This window comes from Microcebus murinus, chromosome 25 (assembly GCF_040939455.1).
Source record: "Microcebus murinus isolate Inina chromosome 25, M.murinus_Inina_mat1.0, whole genome shotgun sequence".
In the NCBI taxonomy this organism is placed as follows: Eukaryota; Metazoa; Chordata; class Mammalia; order Primates; family Cheirogaleidae; genus Microcebus; species Microcebus murinus.
Window position 1 is genome coordinate 18,388,039 of NC_134128.1, and position 12,062 is coordinate 18,400,100.

General features: G+C 40.8%; 1 protein-coding gene across 6 annotated transcripts in view; it reads left to right on the forward strand.

Moving 5' to 3' along the window:
- NRP1 (neuropilin 1) overlaps positions 1-12,062 on the forward strand; it is a 133,843-nt gene that overhangs the window by 91,953 nt on the left and 29,828 nt on the right. For all 6 annotated transcript variants that reach the window (XM_020284191.2, XM_012776511.3, XM_012776512.2 and 3 more), the window contains exons 7-9: positions 1,637-1,792; positions 4,907-5,051; positions 10,904-11,235. In XM_020284191.2, coding sequence (XP_020139780.1) covers positions 1,637-1,792; positions 4,907-5,051; positions 10,904-11,235 — 633 coding nt within the window. The remainder of the gene's footprint in view (positions 1-1,636; positions 1,793-4,906; positions 5,052-10,903; positions 11,236-12,062) is intronic.

Sequence of the window (12,062 nt, forward strand, 5' to 3'; positions counted from 1 at the left end):
AAGAATGATAAGTTGAAAACATTCATGCAAAATATCATGGTTCACTTTTGAAAAAAAAGCAAATACCAGTTAAGTATAGGCATTTGATAAAAATATGTTGGTTAAATATTTATTTGTTAAATCAAAATTTAAAACATCTATCATTATTATTCTAAAATATTAATTTCTATTAAAATCTTGTTTCTTTTTCTCTTAAATCTGGTGAAAGCATACAGAGCATAGAGTTTATATCTTTAAAATCAGGGAAATGAAATAAAGATTATTTTGCATTGAATAATAACCCCATCCTTTCCAGATGAAACTGCTATTGTTGAGTTGTATAACTTCAAGTTGGCTTCTATGTGCTGTTTTTCCTGGATAAAACTCTTGGTTCGGTTTGGAAATGAATCAGCAACATGTTGTTTTAACTACTCCAAGGGCCTTCAGGAAAAAAGCAATTTATGAAAGACAATATGCCTTCATGAGACAGACTGTGCTTAAAATGGGAATTCTTTAAGTGGTCATAGCCTATAGGCACTGGAGGATTAATTGAAATACTGTTTTCTGAAAATTGAGTTGTCACATAGCAACTGGAAAGCAGAATTCAGAAGCTGGGGGAGTTGGGATTTTTTTTGGTTTTGTTTTACTTTGCTTTCTTTTGCTTTTTTTGCTGTTTCAGAGAAAATGGCATTCTACTGCCTCTTAACAATAAATGTGTTGTTGCAATATCTTGTCAGTGGTAATCAGTTGTAATATGTAATTACTTTTTGGGTCCTTTAAAACATATTTACCATGTATTTGTGTTTCATTTCTTGGACATTTCTGTATAATCCTGGTCATACAATACATAGAGGGAAACAACTTTACAGGAATAATCAAATGTATTTATTAATAAAAGGAAACTGAAAATATTTCTAATATATAGAAACTAGTAATGAGTTTTAAGATTATGCCTAGTTACTAGTGATGGTAATAAAGAAAGTTAAAGGAATAAAGGGGAAAAAAAACTGGCCAGACATGGTGGCTGACACCTGTAATCCCAGCACTTTGGGAGGCTGAGACAGGAAGACCACTTGAGGCCAGGAGTTCAGGTCCAGCCTGGGCAACTTAGCAAAACCCCATGTGTCAAAAAAATATATATATATTGTTTCAGTCTGCAATTTATTTGGAAGGAGGTAGGATGCTGAAGAGTGATTGGAAAATAGGGTCATGTTAGATGTGAATTTAATCCAGGCCTCTCCAATATCCTGTGTGTGAGTTTATCTTGTTTGTCTTAATTTTCTCTTTGTAAAATGATATATATTAATGTGCTGTTTGGACAGTATTTTAATCTCTTAGAATATATAATGACATGATTTTGAACCCATTTGCTATTTGCACCAGGGCCCAAGCAATCTTGTTTGCAACAATGGGCATGGCATCTTCCTGGCCTTTGTCCTCACAATAGGAGCCAACCTAGGGCCATGCTGTCTTACCAGGGCTTGGTCTTTCTTTAGAAGGAGTGGAATGGGAGGCAGGGGCTGCTGACTCCAGATGGAATTAGGCCCTGTTGATCCCAGGTGGAAGAAAACTACAGGCTGGAGCCCACAGGAAAAGATGCTCCAGGTAACAGTGGTCCAGGGATGGCTGACTGACCACACTGGTGATTGTCTTGCAGGTGGACTTGGGCCTTCTGCGTTTTGTCACTGCCATTGGGACACAGGGTGCCATTTCCAAGGAAACCAAGAAGAAATACTATGTCAAGACTTACAGAATAGAAATTAGCTCCAATGGGGAAGACTGGATCACCATAAAAGAAGGAAATAAACCTGTTGTAAGTTTGGCTGCCACCCCTCCACCAATGCAGTCTTTTAAATGGATGATCAGTTTTTACCTGTGTGTGTGGGAGCGGGAACTTTCTGTAGGGCCTGGTTTATTTTTTAATTGATTTAAAATGAAAAGTGCAATTAGAGGTCTGGACCAAGGGGTCTCATGTTCCCAGACCCAGAAGCCAAGAGGAAATTATACGGATGTTTCCAAGAAAAGTCAATACCAGCCAAATTAAGTGTCACACTCAAGAATCACTTTGAGCCTCCCACGGGGACACAGATTATGCATAGGATAAACTCTGTCCTCTTAGAACCTTAGGAATTTGAGGTTTTGTTTGTGTTTTTTCCTGACATTTCTTCTTCGTTCTCTGTCATAGATTCTTTCTCTTTGTAATGGGATGGTTTTAGAAAACATCTTTTTATCTCCTCTCTGTAGCTCACAAACTAATTTACAAGTGTACTTGGCCACGTCTTGTAAGAACAGGATAGAACAAAAGGTATTTCACTGTGTTCCCTCAGATCACACAAATAACATGCTACCTCCTTTCTGCTTTCAACCGAGGAGGCAGCACAGACCATGCCATGTCCCTGGGCGCTTGGCCCCAAATCATTTGGAACTGAGATGTTTTTCTCAGCTAGCCTGTTTATTTGAAGTTCTACTTGCTCTGATTTACTAATCAAAAGATTTCTGAGCATTCATACTCACTGTCTCCTAAAAATTGAAAGCTTGCCCTGGAGGCTGAGTAACACACAGGAAATTGGTGAGGTTAATAGCAAAGATCTAGGTAACTTGCAATGATGGGTTTGAGAAGGGGCCAATTAACATGTCCTTGTCTCTCTTTGGGGCATCTGTGTACTTGATTTTCTCCTTTTGGGTCTGGAACTGAGAAAAACTTCCTAGGTGTGAAGTGAAAGAAGAGCTATTAATTCTCTTTGATAAGCCGAAAACCCTCACTCTCATTTGGGGCAGGCAAGGTGGAAGCACATACAGGTGGACAGCTGCTCTGTGGGAGGAAAGCTCTGTGAACAGGCAAGTTCAAGGCCACTGTCTGGCCCTGGAGGACATGAAACCAATTCTCCATCTGGGGAAGAAAAACCCTTTTAGTCAACGCCTATGAAGATGAAGCAAGTAAATTTTGACCCCGAGTTTCCTGATTTATCCTTGTTTGGGAGTAGATTTTTGAAGGCATGTTTTAGTTTCAAACAAACAAAGGACATACCTACAAACAAATGAACCCAGAGAGAGTGGGGAGAACTGACCCTAGACCTGGTCAGCGACTGTCTACTGGTTGCTGGCATGGCTCAGCAAGGCTGTCAGGGCACACTCAGGTTTCTGGGCGTGGCTACCAATGCACACACAGCCCTCCTGGGAACTCCCTGGCACACAGAAGGGCTTGCAGGGTGGGAGGCAGAAAGAATAGGGAAGGCTTCAGCGGAGATAAAGACTTGGCCTCTGTGTGAACCCTTTCACTGAATCTAAATGAAATCAAAACATCCCACAGGAGTCTAGTCGTTGGTGCCCACCCTGCCTTTCTCTGTACTTTGGGGTTCAGCCACTTCCCCCTGCCCTATTTCTTTCTTTCTCTGGGCAGGGTTGGCCATGCCTCAGCCAGAGTAGCTCTTGACCAATAATTCCTGCAACCCTCTTTATGTTGCAGCGAATGCGTGCACCCACATGGTTCTCGGCAAACATACGCCCTCCCTGGGATCCAAATGCACACACCCTCGAGCTGTGTCAGAGCACACAGCACCCCTCACAGAGTTCAGGTCCCCCTTGGACGTGGACTTGCTGACCCCGTAAGGAGAGCGCCATCGCTGGGGGCTCTACTCCTCTGGCAGCTCCTGTTACTCCTTGTCACACAGAAATGCTCCCACACAGATTGTTTCCCAGAGAGAGATGCCGAAGCAGGACAGAAATGGAAAGGCCATCACAGACTAGGATATATTAGGATATTAAATCGTCTCCAGAGAGGGATCCAGCTAACGACCGACTTGGTAAAGCATTTGACCACCTTCAGCTGTTCAGGGCCCTTAAACTAAATGAAGTAAAAACACCAGCCTGACTTTTTACAAGCCCTTTCTCCCAGGGGGAAGAGAAAGCCTGGGAAACCATGAGCTTCCTGCCATGTACTTACCTGGAAAGGTGGGGAGGAACCTCCACACCTCTGGTGTGCCTAGAAATGCTCTAGTTGTGTGACCTAAGAGAAGGAGGAGAAGGAGAAGGTGCACAAGTCACAGAACTGAGAAATGTCTCTGCTACAAGGGCTGCTCCCAACCCAGGGCTGAAGCAAAATCCAGGCATGGAGAGGCCACAGTGTTGTGTGACAGCAAACAGTCTCCGTCCCTCTGAGATCTTACTAGAGCCCACTTCTGCAGCCCCTGCCCAGGCAGTGGGTAATTGCGGGAAACCGATTCATGCCTGGCCCTCATTACATTTGCAGTCACAGCTTATCTTTCTTGGAATAAAATGGCTCCTTTTAAAACCAGAAGCAGAAACCCTGCTGTTCACTTAAAAATCATTTATAACTCAGTTTTGACTTTGACCATTAAAACATAATTTTACCAATAACCAAAAAAGGAGTAAAGTCATGAATTAATGTCAGGGATAAGATCTTCCATCAAGGAACAGAGTCAAAAGGGAGAAAGCTGTCTGACCTAGTGCTATAGCTGGGAATGTAACCTAGAATTTTAAAAAGCCAGACCCTACCCTGAACTCAAAAAGCATTCCTTCTGAGGGTTCTTGGGAAAGTAAAATAGTGCATGTTCCCATGACATGTCTACAGTATTCCGTAGGTCTTCTGATAAAGTTAAGAATTTCCCACTTTTTTAAATAATGGCATGTATCCTTTAATAAATGTTATCCCTATAATAGTGCTTTTAGAGAATATAGCCTCAGAAAATCGCATAGATAATTAGGACAACATTCTATATGAGATATGACTCTTTCTGATGGCCATGATTTGATAAAATAACATCTCGAGTTATTCTTGCCACCTCAGCCTTGGTAGACAATGCTGAAATTGTAAATAATTTTTGCAAGCGTTGGTGAAAACATGTGTTTGGATTTGTTTTATATCCAAAAAGTCTGCTAATAAAAGGCCTTTTCTTTTTCCACTTAGGTCTTTCAGGGAAACACCAACCCCACAGATGTTGTGTACGGAGTTTTCCCCAAACCACTGATAACTCGATTTGTCCGAATCAAACCTATGACTTGGGAGACTGGCATATCAATGAGATTTGAAGTATATGGTTGCAAAATAACAGGTGAGCTCCAGCTTATAGAGTGTCCCGTTTTGATTTGCATAAATGCAGAGAGAATAATTTTGTATAAATGTGGTCATTTTTATTCGATAATTAAGAGCCTATACTTTGGATTTAGGCAAATTGGAGTTCAAATTCTACCTTACTATACACTAGTGTATTTTTTCAGAAAATATACTTATCTTTCAAAGCCTTAGTTATCTCACCTGGAAAATAGTAAAACTGTATCCTGCACAGGCCACTTGTATTTAATAGTAATGAATAGGATTAATGGGCATAAAGCATTTAGCACAGACTGGAACGTGGCAGGGATGTGTTTAGTGGCACCTCTTCCTCTAGACTGTAAGCTCCTTGAAGTTAAGGACCATGCCTTTCCTCTCTGCTCCCTGGGTGCAGGGCACGCTGATAATTAGTAGATTGAAAATAAATAACTATTGCATGAAATGTTCTCCACTGACTTCATCATTTTAATTTTGAAACATAGAGGCAGCCTCATCTGGTATAGTTAAGAGGAAGTTTAACTTATAAGACTTTCTCCTTTTATTCACTAACTACCCTGACAACTTTCCCTTAGGTTTTGTCTCTAGCTATGTTTATTTTTTGTTGAATGAAATGTACCAAAATTAGAAATCAACTCATAAATGTTTCTCGTTTTTTATTTTGTTTCTTCAAACTTTAACAGGACTTTAAAAGTCAATGATAAATGCTGAATAAGTAAATGGATTATACCCATTTGAGAGATGAGGAAGGTTGAGATACTGAGGGATTAAGTGGCTAAAAACGTAGGCCAGATCAGGAAAGAGCTGGAACTAAAAGAATAATCCTAACTGTCACTCTTACTGTGTTTCCACCGTGATCAGTGCCACTGTTACTTGTCCATTGATTTTCTTGTATGACTATTCTGTATTCTGCAGGACATAGCAATCATACTAGAATTCCTTTCTGTTTAAGTAAATGCATTATGAAGCTTTCGTTACAAAAGCAACCCCCAAAAATCTAGTGCTATGTAATCTTCTTCGTAAGTGTAAAAGTTTAAAGACAGAATCCATAGACTGATTCACTAAAAAGTAATTAAAAGTGAACAACTTCTAAAAGTCAGTGAATTACCTTTGAATAACATGTTAGTATATGTCTTTAGGGTATTTAATTTTTCATTACATTTTTATGTTTATAGTCTTTAGTATAATTATTTTTAGAGGAGAAAAATACTAATTGCAAACATCAACTGGACTTTAAAAGTATCTGATTAATGGTGAAGGGAAAAAAAAATCACCTTGGCAATTTTCCATGAAATTTGGAGAAGAGTTTAATGAAAAGGGAAAACTATACTTGTTTATACTAGTCTGTCTTAGAAAGTAAAAGCTGACATCTGATTTTTTTTACCAAAATTTTATTTATTTCCATCCCAGAGATAGACTCGTTTATTGTTTTGAGATCTTAGACTTAGAAAGTTCAAGGTCTTGGAGGCAGTAACTGGGTGGGGAGGATTTTGGAGTAGAAAGAACAATGAAAGTTAGATATAACCTAACCTTGGCTTTATTTTTGATCAGCAGTTAAATTACAGAAAGTTCTCGGTCATTTTCAGAGCATTACAAATTTGAGAGGCTACTCATAAATTCATAGGACAAGGCCACTTGGGGTCTGGGTGGAAAGTTCTGGCCTTATCTCATGCCACTATATCAGAAAGAAATGAGGTAAACTTCACAAACATGTTAGTCTGAACTTTGAATTTCCAGGCTCTTGGGTATTTATGTCACATCATTTTAGTTGAATAAAATACTTATTAAAACCCAAACTGTCCTTTTTCATTTTCACGAGGGTTTCCCTGAGAGAGAATTCTAGGAATGTGAGCAAAGAAGGCAAATAATTTGTTGGATTTTTTTAAAAATGGTTAAATGACCTAGTTATTAAAACACAGATATCTAAAATAGCATATTCTAATGTTTTCGTACAGTCTATTTTATAATTATTTTAAGTGGCTAATTATTTTTCAAAGAAGTTATTGCTTTTAGGCTCAGAGTGCTAATCTTTTAACCATGACATCTACTATACGTCTAAATACTTTCTCACTAGTAAGATGGCTCTAATCTCCAAATAATTGATCTAGGCAGGTTTTTGGATAGGCCAACATGTTGCAATGACGGTCACATGCACAGAAGATATGCAGACTTATCCGGGCTTGGCTGTGGATTGTCCACTTAGTGAATGTTTGACATGAGAAAGACATTTAATCTCTCTGATCTCCATTTCCTTGTCTGTAAGACTCACTTAATGCAGCTGTAATGAAAGAATATTCATAGCATACCTGGTTTAGAATGAGTGCTCACTGAATGGTACCCAGCAAATTAAAGCAGTGCGTGGTACTCAATAAATTGAACCTACAATATGCCCTGCAAACAGAGCCTCTAATAAGACAATGATTTCAGTGTTTCCTTCTTGGTTACCAGGAGCAGATAGTTTTCTTCTTTTTGAGGTCAAGGTCTCATCAGATTGGAGATGAATGAAGAAGAAGAGAGCTGCAGCATTCCTGTAGGTCCATGAGAGCAGAGCCCCTGTTGGTCTTGTTTTCTGTTGTGTTTTGTATGCCTGGAGCACAACCAGTGCTCCCTGGTTATTTTGGAATTAATAAATTGCAGTTCTGTCCATGGCCTCTGACAAACAAGTGGCTGGACCTCAAATAATTTTCACTCTCTGCTGTGAAGTAATCAAGTTCTAATTCAATCTGGATTTCAAAAAAACCCTACCAAACTCCAAGCTACCGAGTGAACACATCACTTGACTTCTAAAGCCACGAGAGCCTCAAGTTTTTTAACCTGATTTTTGTCTTCAGAAATTATTTTTTCCTGAATCAAGAACCAGAGACAAAAAAAAAAAAAAAATTGGGTTTTTTTTAGAAATATAGTGATCCTGGAAAATTCAGAGTAGATGATGGATGTCACCCTAATAGAGATATAAAGAAAACAAGATTGGAGCAGACCATTCTGCTTTGTAGGTGATTAAGGAAGGAACATTTTCTTCATTTTAGCAAAGATGGAAATTGGTGAAAATCATGTTGGAGGGTTATTGGTTAATGTATAAGAATGTACTACAGACTCTGCTATCTTGTGTTTATTAACCAGAAGTCTGTTACCTGGTGCACAGGTCCATGTGCTCCCAAAGTCAATCGGAATTCACAATGATGATCTCAGGCTCCATAATATCCAGAGATACTTTCTGAGTCATCAAGGGAAGATTAAATTATTCTCATTCAGGGTCTCCCATCAAATGCACTTACTACTTTCCATTCTTTGAAAATTGGTTAGCTGGATATTTGGTTTATCAGCGTGTCTCCGTTTTTCCATTAAAGTTGAGTACAGAGATTTTACTTTAAAATAATATCATTAAAAATAACCACCTCAATCCCCCATTTCAGAACTCATTTCTCCCTCTTATCCAGGACTGGTTTTAAGCTTTCCAAACAGGATAGCCTGGTAAATTACAGAATGTCCAGTTAAATTTGATGCAGATAAACAACAGACTTTTTTTAGTATAAATATGTTCCAACTATTGCATGGGACATACTTATACTAAAAAATTGTTCCTCGTTTCTCTGAAATTCTAATTTAACTGAGCATCCTGCGTCTTGTTCTGTTGTTTGCTTGTTTGCTAAGTCTGGCAACACTATTTCCAGAGGGTTTGACATGTAGCCAGGCTAAACCACACCTGAGGAAGCCTATTATATCATAGAAGAATAGAAGTGGAAATGAGCATCTTATTCAAACCTTGAATTAATTGTTGGTATAATTTTTCTTCTCATCGTTGTTAAAAATGGGTGACGTGGTTTTCAATAAAAGGCCAATCAAGGTGCCCTTTTATTGGGTTCTTTTTTACATCAGACATCTGGGATGTAGTCTACCTGTACCGTGGATCTGTTGGCTAAATGGGAGGTGGCACCCCTGGGTTTGTGGGTCTGTAAACTGTGACCCAGCCAGCTCCACACTAGGGAAAGGGCATTAATCCGGTGACAGTTCTGCTCCCCTTAAAATATTCAAGTTAATGATATTTTTTCCCACATGGTGACATCTGGTCCCCATTACTAGCTACACATTGCCTTTATAAAAGCTGGTTTTGAATCAGGCAGGTATGACCACGGTGGCCAAAACATGGGACTTCTATTTTTAACATAATGGTTTCCTAGGCCCTCAGTAAAATCGTTTTCATAAATCTTTTTTAAAATTCCCATTGAGTTTATTCTTGGTTTCCAGATCCAAGCCCGGAGCAAATGCTGTGGCTGAATTATAGGAAAGGGCACTTGAGAAAACGACAGCTGCCTTTTATTGTGTTAATAAGTTGATTCATTCAGCAAATATTTGTTGAGCAAATACTGTGTATAAAACAGGGCATAACGCATCATAGAAAAGAGAAAAATATGACTTGGTTTATGTCCTCAAAGAAGTGAAAATCTTGGGAGGCAAAGACCAGCAATTCGCAGAACTAAACATAAGCAGCGTGTGAGAAATGCAGGCAAAGCGCTGGGAAGAGTCCCAGCAAAAAGGGAAACTGTGTCCAGTTGCAGAGATTGGAAAAACCAAATAAATGGAGTGGCATCTGAGCATAGGTCAAGATTTTAAACAGTTCAGAGAGAGGAAAGGGCAGACGATGACGAATGCCCCGTGAGAGGACTAAAAGGAAAGCCTCTGCATCCCCAGAGGTGGGGAAGTGTTCCATCTTAGCTGGCTCTAGCAACAGGTGTGAATGAGGAGAGGCTTCATAAGGACATGATGTGGAAGGCCTTGCAGGCCTGGTTGAAAAGTACTCACGCAATTCCTAGGCAAGCAGGCAGTGAATGTTTAAGTCAAGTAATGACATGAGGCTGGGCACGGTGGCTCACGCCTGTAACTCTAGCACTCTAGAAGGCTGAGGCAGGAGGATTGCTTGATGTCAGGAGTTCAAGACCAGCCTGAGCAAGAGCGAGACCCCATCTCTACTAAAAATAGAAAACATTAGCCAGGTGTGGTGGCTCTCACCTATAGTCCCAGCTACTCAGGAAGCTGAGGAAGGACCTTCATTCGAACCAGAAGTTTGAGGTTGCCATGAGCTATCATTGTACCACTGCACTCCAGCCTGGGTGACAGAGGGAGACCCAGTCTGAAAAAATAAATAAATAAATAAATATAATACAGGGTTCAGTAAGGGGATTCAGTGTCAAGGGGAAAGGACTGTCTTAGTCTGGATGTGGTATATTTGCAATGACAATGGGACATTCGTGTGGAAAGTCCCTAATGCAACTAGAAGTCGGGGTGGGAGGGAGGACAGCTGTGGACAAGATGGGCACTGTCCTTCCACACCCATCCAGACGCCACCGCCTCCTCTGGGGGTTCCCCTCTTCTCTTTCCAGGCTGAGTCACACACTTTCTTTCCTTTTACCTCCATATCCCCATCTTTTTACCTTTGTTTCAGCAACTTTCTTGCTGTTGGATTTGGTTTTTTTTTTTTTTACATATCTCCAACCCATCATAAACTGTGGTTTGGAGCAGGGCCTGGACTTGAGCTGGGGATAACTTCCGCTTACCAAAGAGACTGGAACCTCCATAGTTTGACATTGAACTTGGAAGACCTCAAAAGGGGAGAAGTTTATGCTCTTATTGAAGATATTGTCAACTGTGATGGAAGTGTAGGGAGGGAAGTTCTGAAAGAGCAGGAGGAAGGCTTGGGGAAGGGAAGGCTCCAGTTTGCTGTAAAAGAATCCAGAAATTGAAAATGTTATATGAATGGGTATAAAACCATGTCTTTACTCAATACGTTGTATTTTCATTCTAAGCACAGAGGCTCCCGAGAAAATCATTTTACATTATCCATTTCATTCCATCTCCTAGATTATCCTTGCTCTGGAATGCTGGGCATGGTGTCTGGACTTATTTCTGACTCCCAGATTACAGCATCAAACCAAGCGGACAGAAACTGGATGCCTGAAAACATCCGCCTGGTGACTAGTCGCTCGGGCTGGGCCCTGCCCCCCACACCTCACCCCTACGTGAACGAGTGGCTCCAGGTGGACCTGGGGGAGGAGAGGATCGTACGCGGCATCATCATTCAGGGCGGGAAGCACCGAGAGAACAAGGTGTTCATGAGGAAGTTCAAGGTCGGCTACAGCAACAACGGCTCGGACTGGAAGATGATCATGGACGACAGCAAGCGCAAGGCGAAGGTGAGGGCTCCAGACCGTGAGGAAGTCAGTCCTGACATCCTTGACTTAAGTCAAGGCATTGTCCTGAGGAAGTGCGACTTCCTATTTACTTCCAGCCGTGAGATCAGAGGAGGTGTGTGACAGTGTCAATAAGACCCCCAATTCCAGGGAAGATAGGAACATGGTGCAGAAAGTGATGTCCGAGATAACGTGCAAAAAAATCAATTGCGTTGTTGATCCCCTTTCCCTCCATGTGGGGAAGGACAGACAACTCCACACAAGGACAGGGGACAGGGCAGCTCTGAGGGTGAGGGCCTGGCCTGAGAGCACAGCCCAGCAAGGCCTCAGACCCTCTCTGAAGATGCCACTCTTTTCACTTGGGTCTCACCCACCCCTAGTTTAAGTGTTTTTTTTGTTATTTGGGGTCTTTTTTGAGACAGGGTCTTGCTCTGTCACCCAGGATGGAGTGCAGTGGTGCAATCGTAGCTCACTGCAACCTTGAACTCCTGGGTTCAAGCAATCCTACTTCCTCAGTCTCCACTTATAGCTAGGACTATAAGTGCATGCCATCACACCTAGCTAATTTTTTAAATTTTTTGTAGAGACAGGGTCTCGTTATGTTGCCCAGGCTGGTCTTGAACTCCTGGCCTCAAATTATCCCCTCACCTTGGCCTCCCAAAGTACTGGGATTACAGGTGTGAGCCACTGTGCCCAGCATGTTTTAAATTTCTTACTTGTGATAAACTATGCATAATATAAAATTTACCATCTTAACCTTTTCAGCTGCACAGTTCAGTTCTATTATGTATGTTCATATTGCTGTGCAACTAATCTCCCAAACTTTCTAC